General features: G+C 38.0%; 1 protein-coding gene across 6 annotated transcripts in view; it reads right to left on the minus strand.

The window, feature by feature from the left end:
- The window catches only part of TTC27 (tetratricopeptide repeat domain 27), a 301,004-nt gene that overhangs the window by 217,775 nt on the left and 69,432 nt on the right, over positions 1-13,797 (minus strand). For all 6 annotated transcript variants that reach the window (XM_064277232.1, XM_064277231.1, XM_064277230.1 and 3 more), the window contains 2 exons: positions 13,324-13,436; positions 8,086-8,152 (listed from right to left, as the gene is read on the minus strand). In XM_064277232.1, coding sequence (XP_064133302.1) covers positions 8,086-8,152; positions 13,324-13,436 — 180 coding nt within the window. The remainder of the gene's footprint in view (positions 1-8,085; positions 8,153-13,323; positions 13,437-13,797) is intronic.

Here is a 13,797-nt window from a genome sequence, read left to right on the forward strand (position 1 = left end):
TCTGAGATTTCCCTTTGGCGTTTTTTATAGTTTCTGTTTCTCTACTACAAATTCCTACCTCATCAGCTATTACAGGTATATTTTCCTTCCCATCATTAGGTATAATTATAGTAGCTTTTTAAAAAATCTTTGTCTACTAATGCCACCGTCTAAGTCATCTTGGAGTCAGTCTCCACTGACTGTCTTTTCTTTTGTGAATGTTTCACATTTTCTTCATTCTTCATTTGTTGATCAATTCTGGATGGTATCCTACATGTTATGAATGTTATATTTTTAGGACTGTCGATTTAGTTACATTGCTCCAACGTGCCGGGCTTTTTTGCTTTAACACACAATTTGGTTGGACTAAAACTGTACACTCAGCCCATTAGCAACTAACTGATCAAATCTCAGTTGAATTCCTTTATTCTTAGCTGAGCTGTTGGAGTATGCACCCCGTCCCCACACGTATGCTCAAGAGCGAGACAAAGTTTATACATAGAATTTTGAGAACCCTCATCTGTGAATCTCTCCTTTATGCAGTGCCCCCCTCACATTCCAGCAGCCATGGTGTTATGGACTGAACTGTGTCCCCGAAAAATGTGTGTCAACTTGGCTAGGCCACAATTCCCAGTGTTATGTGACTGTCCACTATTCTGTGATCTGATGTGATTTTCCTATGTGTTGTAAATCCTACTTGTATTATATTAATAGGGAAGGATTAGAAACAGTTGTGTTAATGAGGCAAGACTCAAATCTACAAGATTAGGTTGTATTTTGAGTCAATCTCTTTTGAAATATAAAAGACAGAAGTGAGCAGAGAAACAGGAGGACCTCATACCACCAAGAAAGCAGCACCAGGAGCAGAGCACATCCTTTGGACCTGGGGTTCCAGCGAGAAGACACTTCTAGAGAAGGAAGAGTGATGACAAGGACGTTTCTCCAGAGTCAACAGAGAGAAACACCTTTCCCTGGAGCTGACACCCTGAATTTGGACTTCTAGGCTCCTAGGCTGTGAGAGAATAAATTTCTCTTTGTTAATGCCCTCCACTTGTGGTATTTCTGTTATAGCAGCACTAGATAACTAAGAGACATGGTGACCCCAAGCTCTGTCCCCTAATTCTTGTGCTAGAAAAACTGTGGAATTGCTATCAGAGTTTTAGCTGCTCTGCATGTAACCCACTGACATCTAGCCACAGGACAAACAATGAAAACAAGAAAATTACCCAATGTCATTCCCTCCTTCAAAGCAAAAAATCATCTCCAGAATTCCGGAATCCTCCTGCCTCTGGTCAATCCCGAGTGTTGTCAGGTAGTTTTTTGTTGTTGTTTTTGCTGTTACGTTTTTGTTTTATTTTTTGTGCTTGGTATTTGTCCATGGTTTACAATTTATTGAGCTTTCTAATCCATGAACATGGTAACTATCTCCATTTATTTAGGTCTTCTTTGATTTTTCTCAGTATTGTTTGTAGATTTCAGTGTATAGATCCTACACTTTGGTTAAATTATCACTAAATATTTGATTGTTTAATGTTATTAGAAATGACTTAAAATTTCCATTCCCAATTATTCATTACTATTACCTAATAAAAAAAAGGTGAACTGGTGGTACAGTGGTTAAGTGCTTGGCTGCTAACTGAAAGGTTGACGGTTCAAACCCAGTAGCTGCTCTGCAGGAGAAAAATGTGGTAGTCTGCTTCCATAAAGATTACAGCCTTGGAAACCCTATGGGGCAGTTCTGCTCTGCCCTATACGGTCGCTATGAGTCAGAATCAACTCAACGGCAATGGGTTTGGTTTTTTGGTTAGTGCATAAAAATACAATTTCCTTTTTTATATTGAGCTTGCATTTTGAGACCTTGCTTATTAGTGCTAGTGGCTTTTTTGTACATCCTTTAGGGATTTCCATGCATTAAATTATATTGTCTAATAGTTTTGCTTCTTTCTTTCCAACCTGCATACATTTTCTGTCTTCTTCTTATATTATTACACTATGTTGGATTTCCAGTACAATGAAGAATAGAAGTAAAGAAAGCACACATTCTTGCCTTGGTCCCCATTTTAGGGGGCAAAGACTGTTCTTCATCAGTGATTTTTAACTGTACATCTTTCACAGCTTTCCTTTATCAAGACAAAGGAGTTCTCTTTTATTTCCAGTTTACCAAGAGTTTTTATAATGAGAGAACGCTGAATTTTGAAAAATGCTTTTTCTGCTTCTATTGAGATGATCATCTGGTTTTTCTCCTTCACAAATAAGGTAAATTGTGTCAATTGTTTTGTAAATATTAAGCTAACTTTGCATTCCTATGATAAGCTCTACTTAATCATGTTTAATTATCCTTTTTATACATTGTTATTTCATGTATTTTGTCCAGTTTTGTAGTTGTTTACAACGGGAGGGCAAGTCCAGTACCAGTTAGTTTAACATGGCTGAAGTGAAACTCAGAAATAAGCATAAACCTTAAGCCATGGTTAACTATGGAGATACAAGTTTAGAAGTTACCAAAGTGGATGGTGAAAAAGACACCTTGTAAGATCACACAGGTCTTATCACCCATTCTTTCTATCTCACTCCTGAAATAAGATACATACAAGTAACTTAATTCAACTCCATTTAACAAATATTTTATACCCCTGCTATATAATAACTAACCTAGACACTGATACCAGAGAGAAAAAAATCTGGGCTATCCTATTTAATACAGGACATGTTGTCATCATGTAATACTAATAAACTATCAGAAGTACCACTGCCAATTCTCTAAGTTATATGGCCTACACCAAAAAAAAATTAAATAAATGGGTATTTCCCACCCCAAAAAGCAGGTGATCATTTTCTAACTATCTTATGGACATAGATAAGTATTTATTAAATAGTTTTAAAGTTAACAAAAAACCAAAACCAAATCAGTTGTCACCAAGTCAATTCTGAATCATGGTAACCCCATGCGTTAAAGAGTAGAGCTGTTCCACAGCATTTCTTGACTGTGATCTTTACAGAGGCAGTTTTCCAGGTCTTTCTCCCACAGAACTGCTGGGTGGTTCATACCTCCAACCTTAAGGTTAGCAGCCAATTGCAAACCACTTACACCACCCAGGGACTTAATAGCACGAAGAAAAAATATAATACAATGTATAACTCTCAAAGGTCTTTTTTCACTTACAGACATCTTGGAGCTCCAAACAGACACCGAGAAGGCAAACTGCCAGTATCAATTCAGACTTGGGCAAAACTTTGGCAAAAAAACTAAAATACCTGTATGAATTAACTAAATCGTTCCTTTTTTCAACAATGAAAGGAAGTTAAAAACATTACTGAATGTCACTAACTTGGCTCATATGACAGGAAATAACTTAGATAACACAGCTAATTTTAAATTATCAAGCCAATTTAACTTAAATGGCTCCCTGAAACAATATGGGTTACTTTTACTGTGACTCACTCAGTTTTCCTAAAACACATAAATATAATAGAACAGCACTACATAATGACAACCTTAAAAAAGAAAAGTATGTCTTTTAGGACAAGCTTCTGACATTGCTAAACTGAAACATTTTCCCGACGTATCTCACTTGTATTTCCACATGCTGCACCCACACAAATACACTGGCAAAAAAATGCCTCTAGGAAAGAGAGATTTCACCACCATTTCAGTAAAATTTAGGATCAATAAGCCATTTATTTGTTCATTCAATAAACATTTATTGAATGCCCACTAACTGTAGTTCCTATCCCTCCAAGTGCTTAGAATCTTCCGGAGGGATTATTAAGATTTCTACACATATACTTGCTCTTTTAACTGCAGAAAAAGACACCTTAACACCTCAATAGTTCACCACTCCACTCTAAGCCAATTCCAGGCCAACATGCTGTTGTCAGAGCTGGGAAGTCAATGCTCTGCAAGAAAGCGTATGCTGTTTTTTTTCTCACTCTTCCCTTCTCTCCCACACCTACAGTCAATTCCAAACAGGTCATACCCTGCTTGGAAAATACGAATGCTTGCCAACAAACCAGTGACCAGATAGCCCAATCCATCACTGAAGGTTTGGTTGCACTGGCCTCCACCTATTCCAAAGTACTTTTATATACATTCCACAGTTTGATCCTCAAAACAAGCCTTCAGTGCTAGGGGTAGAGCAGATCATTAGCCCCCCAATTTTACAAAAGAGGAAGATGTGACAAGTGGTTATCCTTCCCACCATCTATCGCTACCTAAATTCTGGAACTAGGACAGAAACAAGTCCGATCCCACATTTTGGTATATTTCATTCATTCTTTTTCTCTGCGCACATTTATTTAACAACCCTATGAATAAAGCATTGAAGCACAGTAGCGGGCTTTACACAGGACCCAGAACAGAACAGAATCCAGTTCCTATAGCTGGGAGTTTATAGTCTTCTGGGGAAGATATGATATATACATAAATAATTATAAGCCAAAACATGATCCATGCCAAAAGACTACTGCCAACAACTCTTACACAAGAGTTCAGATGTGAGTAGTACTGAAAGGTGGACACTTCCTGCCTCAAATATGTACTCAATTAGAATGACACAGTATATAGTTTCTTTTACCATTGAAGATGGAGATCAGTTCTAATTCATCTCATTATCAGCTTCAGTCTCATGCTTAAAGGGATAAGAGAAAGGACTGATAGGTGAAAGGAAGGTAAGAGTTGACAAGCGCTGATAAGAGTTTTTCTGGTGTATTTTGTGTGCTTTATTTGGAATTAAAAAGGGGAGAGACGAAAGAAATGCATGGAGCTCCTAAAAACCCTCCTCACTCACAAGTTTCTTAGCCATACTCCTTACCAATTAAAGATTTACTTGGAATTAACAAACTCATCTCTTTAGAAGAGTTGGGCCTGGCAGTGTGAATCACTATAATCAAACAGCTATCCTCCAAAAAGAGATCAGTTCTCAGGCCAGTTCTGATCTGGAAGAGAGCCAGAATAAAAGAGAGAGCAGAAAAATTATGTATCACAAAACCCTTGGGGGAAGGCATGAAAGTTGTATTTACGAACTTCACTGCAAGCTAGGAGTGATAAGTTACTTATCATCAGAAGTTACCAGAGTTAATTGCTTCAGAAGTACTTCACAGTATAGAGGAACAAGAATAGGTTAAAGAAAGAAAAACGTGCAAAGAGAGGAAAGAAAAATATCCTACACACAAGAAATTCTAAAAAAAAAATTAAATGTTTGAATGCAAATAGAGTATTTTAATATCTTTTCAGGGTAACCATAGATAATACACATGCTATGATAAACTATTTATGAAACTAACCCCAAGAAGATGTTACTTCTGACCATCGTCTCCATAATACCTCCCAGCAGGAATATTTCCTATCTAAATTTCTTTTTTTTTTTTTTATCATGCATCCCAGTTTCTTTCAGTCATCACAAGAAATCCAAATCTCCTAGGTCATCCTTCATCACCTAGATAGTCATTCCAGACCCTCTGGATCCTTCTACTGTGCCCTCACTTCATTCAGATCTGTGTTCAAATGTCACCTTCCATTGAGATCTTCCCCAACCACTTTGTCCAAAACAGCTGCTTTCATTCCATTCCTGTTTCCTTATCCCGCTTTGTATTTCTCCTTAGCACCTCTATTAAACAGCTACTTCTCTCTTTGTCTATTGTGTATTTCCCCCAGAAGGATGCAAACTGGTATTGTTTATTGCCAGTTATCCAATGACTTTATCCAATGACAGGCACAATGCGTGAAATAAAATTACTATGAATAGATATTAGCTGAATGAGTAAATGGGAAGGTACACAATACACTTTTTAAAATTACTTATAATATTCTTCTGATGTGATGGATCGTTTATATAAAAATATGGCCTTTCTCGCCACAGTCTTGTAACTATAACCAAATGATTGGGTGGAACTATGCAAATATGGTGCTGTGGCTCACCAAGGGGATTGGATAGCTTGCTAATAATGCAAACAAGGAGGATGGTACCCTTGTGGGGGCGGTACCATGCCAATAAGGTGTACGGAACCCTAACGAGTGAATTAGTCAGCTTTGCCATCCCTCTAGGCTTAAAATGAGCCATCTCAGAGGCAGAAAGGGGGGACCTCACTAACACCAAGAAAGAAGAGCTAGGAGTGGAACATGTCTTTTGTACCCAGGATCCCAGTGCTGAAAACATCCTAGATTCAGGAGACAGAGGGAGCTGTAACACCAGAGATGACGAGAAGCAGCAGCAGAGGCAAATGGACCAGAAGACTGGCAGGAGATGATGCAGTGGGCTTCCCAACCCAAGGAGCAAGAAAGCTGAGTGCCTTCAGGCAGTTTTGCTGGCAGAGTGGGGTGCCTCTGAGCGCCTGGTGGAGCTAAGCTCTCCAACTCATGACGAACGGGGTGAGAGAGCTGAGTGCCTTTGGCCAGGTTTGCTGGCAGAGTGGGGTGCCTCTGGGCACTTATCAATGGAGCTAAAGAGCTTTGTAATACTTACCTGAACAGGGCAGAGGCCGGGCCAGCCTAGGAGGTCAGAGGGGCCAAGGGGCCGAGAGGCTGAGGGCCAAAAAGAGCTGCCTGCGGGCAAAGCTGAGAAGAGGCTGTCCTGATTGAAGAACTGTATCCTGAATTGTTTCTGATATTGAATTATAGCCTGTTACTTCTCAAAATAAACCCCATAATCGTGAGTATTGTCTGTGAGCAACAAATTATTGAACTCAGCAAAGAAGTAGAGAGTGCTGCAGGAAGGACAGCTGGTGTCAGAATTGCTAAAAAGGCTGGAAAGAGGACGTATGTCTGACCTCCACCTCAAAGGAATCAGCCTTGGGTTGCTGACCTTGATCCTCCTCCTCCTCCCTGTGGCATTACAGGTCAGACGCTACCCCCACGCCATTCTTACACTTGTTTAATATACTTTTTCACAAATTTGTAACACATTTACTTGTCAAATTCCTAATGGTATATGTAATGAATAAATATTGACATTTTCACAGTTGCCTAAAACATACATAATATAAACACCAAAGATCTCTAAGAATACCGAAGTAGAAAATAAAACAGGCGCCCAGAGGACTCAAGAGACTAACATCTACCCAGTTCCATGAGGGTATACAGAAGAGAGTAATTTTCAAAATTTATGTTACAATACAAAGTAAACTAGCTTTTCTTTTCATTAAAAAAAGTACTTTCTTTTGCCTTATCCGTAAAATAATAAAGGAAGAAAACATCAAAATTCTAATTTGATTCTTAATCATGATAACAAACATGCCTTTGAAAAGTGATATATCTTAAAGCAACTTGTGTTCATTAAAGAAAGTGTACATCTTTGTTTTACCCATAAAGCTGACCCCTGTGACTTTTCCTCTGTAATTTTCCCTTCTTGAAAACTCTCCGTTGATCTTATATACGCAACCATCTATTACTCTATTTTTTCCTTTTCACTGCCTTTCTTCTCCAATATGTTCTTTATCAAATTTATTTTCTTACCCCCCATTTCCTCTTAAATCCTCTGTAATTTGGTACCTACCCAGACATTTCACTAAAATTGTCCTATAACTACGCAATGTACTCATAATTATCAAATCCAACAGCTTTTTCTTTGTCCACATTTCTCTTGACTGCTCTATATCACTGAATGACGACAAGCACCTCGATGCTCCTGACACCCTCCCCTTCTTCAGCCTCTTCTTTACAACCCATGCGATCCTGCTTCTGCTCCTAGTTTTCTGATGTTCTCTTCTTCATCACATTCTTGTAGGCAACACCCCGAGTTTTGAGCCTATGAGGTTGCATGCTACAGTGGCTTTCAAGTGAAGTTTCAAACTCTGACTTTGTCATTTTTTATTTATTTATGTATTCAACAAACACTAATAAGAGCACCTGGACTAGGCCCTAGGATAAAACAATGAACAAGAAATATTTGGGCACTGTCCTCAAGTTCTAGCAAGTGCAAAGAAAAATGGTTGTGTTTAAATCACCAGTAAGATGTGTACAGCTCGGAATCTGAAATGATGAGGGTTTTTTCCCTTAATTTACTTAGGTGGCAGTGTTTCAACATGAGCAATCTAAGGCAAGAATAAAACAGAGGCAAAATAATTTACAAGTGAAAAAAATGAAATGGAAAGAAGAAAGACAGTACTCACTGATGTAAATGCCAGCAGTTCCACTTCCGTTAGCTTGTGAACTGGACTGTTCTTTTGTAAATTTGTGCTTTAAATTAAAAAAAAAAAGGTAAATTAATTCCAAAATGCATGTTTTAACTAATAAAATCTAAGTTTTAAAAATCAAAGCAGAGATCTGTTATATTTGAAAGTACATATTTCAATATTACTTTATATTCAATATAGATATGAGGTTGCCGAAGTATAAAAATTAGTGCTGACAAAGAAAATATGGTTAATATATTAAATATCCACATAATTTAAATTGCTAGTAAAAGGAAAAAAAAAAAGAAAAGAAACCTATCTTTACCATTCCACACACAAAAAAAATGACAAGAATTAGTATGGCACCAACTCCTGTTTATAAAACACACACCACAATATAAAAACATTACTAAAAACCAAACCCGTTGCTGTCAAGTCAGTTCCGGCTCATATCGACCCTACGGAACAGAGACAGTAGAACTGCCCCATAGAGTTTCCAAGGAGCTGCTGGTGAATTTTAATTGCCAACGTTTTGGTCAGCAGCTAAAGACTTAACCACTGTGCCACCAGGACTATACCTACTAAAGAATTAGACAGGAAAAACTTAAGATGTCAAAGAGACAGAACAAGGGGAATTAGAACCTGCTGATCCACGAATAATTTGGCAGAATCATTTTGAAAACCAAGTTGGGATTATCTTTTAAAGTGAACATTTACATATCCTTGACTCAGCAATTCCAGTCCTAGTTACAGTGGCTAGAGAATTCCTGAATGTGTGCACCAGGGTAAAGATACACAGATATTCAGAGTAATATTGTGTGTGACAGCAGAACTCCGGAAACAATCCAAATGAACCAAAGGAGATTTAATAAACTGTGATATATTCATCAAAAGGAATGCTGTATTACAAAGCACAGCTACAGAGAAAAACGAGAATCAATCACAGCAAAATACTGACACTAAAAAAAGCACATTACAGAAAATTGCACAGAAAAAGACGCCACTTTTATAAAGCTCAAAAATAAGCAAAATGAAGCAGTTGTAAGCTTTTATAAAGCTTAAAACAGGCAAAACAAAGTAATTTACTTGGAGGCATGTAAAATGTAATAGGTACCTTTTTTACAGACAAGAAAATGAAAAACACAAAATTCAGGATAGTAGTTACCTTTTGAGGACAGGCTAGAGGGTGAGATAAGGAAGAAGCATACAGATTGTATCCATGGCATTTGTAATCTTCTAACTCTTAAAGTTGGGTAATGGGTTCACTAGTGTTTGCTATATTATTACATTTTATAATGTATATATGTATACATCTACCCCTCACTTATCAACTGTCTCGTTATCTGACATTTCACATTTACAACAATAGTAAAAAATCTACTACCCAACTATTTCGCACATTAACGACTTAAGTCTGGCAGTAATGAACGCCCAGGTGCAAGGCAAGAGTAATGCTGGCTGTGATGGTTAAGGTTATGTGTCAGCTTGGCTGGGCCATGATTCTCAGTGGTTTGGCAGTTATGTAATGACGTAATTTGGCAGTTATGTAATACAGTCATCCTCCATTTGGGGATCTGATGTGGCCATCCTCAATTTTTGCTTAATGCCAATTTTCACATAAAAACCTGGTTTTGGGAACCTAACCGTGTCAATAAGTTAAAAGAGCACAACCCACTGCCATCGAGTCAACCCTATAGGACCGACTAGAACTGCCCCATAGAGTTTCCAAGGGGTGCCTGGCGGGTTTGAACTGCCAACCTCTTGGTTAGCAGCCGTATCACTTAAACACTATGCCACCAGAGTTTCCCAAAAACTAACTCAAAAGTGCATATATACATAAAAACACATAAAGTGTAAATTACTTTGTTTGTAAATACTGTTGCTGCTGTTGTTAGGTGTCATCAAGTCGGTTCTGACTCATAGCAACCCTATGTACAACAGATTGAACACTGCCCAGTCCTGCGCCATCCTCACAATCATTGATATGCTTGAGCCCACCATTGCAGCCACTGTGTCAATCCATCTTGTTGAGGATCTTCCTCTCTTTCACTAACCTCCTACTTTACCAAGCACAATTTCCTTCTCCAGGGACTAGTGCCTCCTGATAACATGTCCAAAGTACATGAGATGACGTCTCGCCATTCTCACTTCTAACAGCTTTCTGACTGTACTTCTTCCAAGACAGGTCTGTTCACTGTTCTGGCAGTGCATGGTATATTCAATATTCTTTGCCAACACCATAATTCAAAGGCATCAGTTATTTGGTCTTCCTTATTCATTGTCCAGCTTTCGCACGCATATGAGGGGAGTGAAAATATCACATGGCTTGGTTCAGGCACACTTTGGTCCTCAAGGTGACATCTTTGCTTTTTAACACTTTAAAGAGGCCTTTTGCAGATTTGCCAATGCAGTATGTTGTCTGATTTCTTGCTGCTTCCATGGACTATGATTATGCATACAAGTAAAATGAAATCCTCAACAACTTCAGTGTTTTCTCCGTTTATCATGATGTTGCTTATTGGCTCAGTTGTGAGGATTTTTGCTTTGCCCGTTTTTGACCTTTATAAAAGCTTATAATTGCTTTATTTTTATGTACCTCTAAATAAACTGCTTCATTTTGCACACTTTGAAGGCTGTAGTCTTTAATTTTCATCAGTAAGTGCTTCCAGTCCTCTTTACTTGCAGCAAGCAAGGTCTGTCATCTGCATACTGCAGGTTGTTAATGAGCCTTCCTTCAATCGTAATACTGTGTTCTTCTTCATATAGTTCAGTTTCTTAGATTATCTTCTCAGCATACAGACTGAATAAGTATCGTGAAAGGTTACAACCGTGACACATACCTTTCCTGATTTTAAAGCATGCAGTATCCCCTTGTTCTATTCAAAAGACTACCTCTTAGTCTATGTACAATCAAGTGTTCTGGAATTCCCATTCTTCACAATGTTACCCATAATTTTTTATGATCCACACAGTTGAATGCTTTTACATAGTCAATAAAACACAGGTAAACATCTTTCTGGTATCCTCTGCTTTCAGCCAGGATTCATCTGACACTAGCAATGTTATCTCTCATTCCACATCCTCTTCTGAATCTGGTTGAATTTCCTGCAGTTCCCTGTTAATGTACTGCTGCAATCATTTTTTAATTATCTTCAGCAAAATTTTATTAACATTTGATATTAATGATAATGTTCGCTAATTACGCTCAAAGATGGCAGCCAACCATGCTGCTTTGAATGTGTGTCACTCTTCTATAGTCCTGCCAATAATGCAATCTCATGCATCATGCTCTTGAAAGGGCTCACTACACCTTTTCCAAGTCTCCCGTTCCAAGGCTTCAACCGGTAATTTTTCCCATTCCGGGTACCATGCTAAGTCTGCCAAATTGTAAAACTTCAGGTCTGTTCCTGTTTCGCTTAATCAGCCATGACTGAACCACTTCAAAGCCCTGGTCTTACAGCACCAGGAAGAAAAACATGAGCATTAATGATTCAAGGTTCTGAATATTCATTATCCCTGAGCTAATAATGATACAGGTTTTACCATGTCAAAACATCTTTCCAAAAGGGAAAGAAAGAAGAAAGGGAGGAGAAAGGAGAGGGAGGAGGAAAAATAAAGTACTGGAAAGTAGTACTAAGAAGATTCCAGCTCAGTAATATTTCTACTATTGTTTCACTTCCTTTCTTCTCTTCCTGAACAATTCAGTCCAAAAGCAGAACTGCATAAGGTAGGCAGCCGTGTGTGTATACAGAAACAAATATAGACAAACACTGTGTGTATACATATAGACATTTCTTAGCTCTGTTGGCTGAGAGGTTCTAGAGGCAATGGCTCCCAATAGCAATGAGCACACCCAGTGCCCAAATCTTAGTTTCTGAATATGTTCCTCCACTAAAATCAGTCAGCACCCCTGGGAGAAATGGCTGATTCTAGTGCTGGGGCAGCCTACAACATCTAAAAGAATGATGGAGCAGGTCAAAAAGACACAGAAAATTAAAGGGTCTTCTGCAAAACTAATCTCAGACAATTTGAGCATCAAAATAAAATAATGATAAGAACAGATTATATTGGGGAATCGATTAATCCTTACTAACATAAATAAATAAATGAATAAATTTAAGGTTTGATGAGGAATGGATTATTTATATAGTCTACAAGCACTCTCCTACAAAATACTAATTACAAAGGGGAAAAAGAAACTTTACAGTGGAAAAGTCTGGCAAATGCCACTTTAATCAAGAGATCAAAGTAAACATAAACATAACTAGTAGTGCACAAATCAAAATTGTGTTTCACCTGCAAGGATACAACGAGAACCATAAAGCCTTACTTCTGTGATATCCCTACTAAAAATGCATAACCTCATCATAAAGATGCATAACCAAATGTAATCATAAGGAAATGTCAGGCAAACTCAAATTGAGGGACAGCCTTCAAAATAACTGGCTTATAAATTCCAAAAGTGTCAAGATCATGAAAGTCAAGCAAAAATGGGGAACTATTCCAGACTGGCAGAGGCTAATGCAATGTGGTAATTAAACATAACACAAATGTTCTAGCCTAGATCCTTTTGCTATAAAGGAGACTACTGGGACAACTAGGGAAACCTGAATGATAGTAAAGCATGAATGTTAATTTCCTGACTTTGATAGCTATATTGTGGCTATGTACGAAAATACCCTGATTTGTTGGAAACGAATACTAAATTATTCAGGGGTTACAGGGTATCATGTTAGAAACTTATTCACAGAAGTTCTTTGCACTGTCCTTGCAACTTTTTCTAAGTTTAAAATTGTTTCAAACAAAAAGAAAAACTAAGCTTTTACTAGTATTAAAAAGTAATTTTGTCCTTTGAAATTTATATATCCTCAAAAGTTAAAATATTCATTCTCATTTACCTTTAATATTTTATAAGAGAAAGATGAGCATGCCAACTCACAGGAGATTTCTACTCTCTAAACCTTTAACCGGGAAACCCTGGTGGCATAGTGGCTAAGTGCTATGGCTGCTAACGAAGAGGTTGGCAGTTCAAATCCACCAGGTGCTCCTTGGAAACTCTATGGGGCAGTTCTACTCTGTCCTATAGTGTCGCTATGCTGCCCAACTATTCCTTCTCACTCTTCATAAACATTCCAAGATTCCCATATTCATCCGGTGTTTTTGAGATCTCACTGAATAAAGATTTCCTCCAAACATGCAAGATATTCAAAGTAGCCAAACAAGTCATTAACTTACCAAATTCCAAGGATAACAGCAAGCTCTTCAGCACATAGGTCAGGCATCTGAAACTGTTCACAATCCGCTAACTGTATCTCATTCAGAACAGTATCATCATTGAGCTCAAAATTCTGATGGAACACAAAAGAAAATATTTGGACCAAAAATTAAATGTGATTCATTCAACAGAGCAGTAAACAATAGATGGCTAGGGAAAGATAACTTAGCTTTTTGCTTAAGATTTTAAAATGTCCACATAATAGGCTAAAACACATAAACCAAACCAAACCCACTGCCGTTGAGTCGATTCCGACTCATAGTGACCCTATAGGACACAGCAGAACTGCCCCAGAGTTTCCAAGAAGCACCTGGTAGATTTGAACTGCCGATCTTTTGGTTAGCAGCTGTAGCACTTAACCACTACGCCACCAGGGTTTCCGCTCAAACATATACAAGGGGACAAGAAATAAAGGACATGGTACCTGTACCTCA

This window comes from Loxodonta africana, chromosome 26, assembly GCF_030014295.1.
Source record: "Loxodonta africana isolate mLoxAfr1 chromosome 26, mLoxAfr1.hap2, whole genome shotgun sequence".
Taxonomy (NCBI): Eukaryota; Metazoa; Chordata; class Mammalia; order Proboscidea; family Elephantidae; genus Loxodonta; species Loxodonta africana.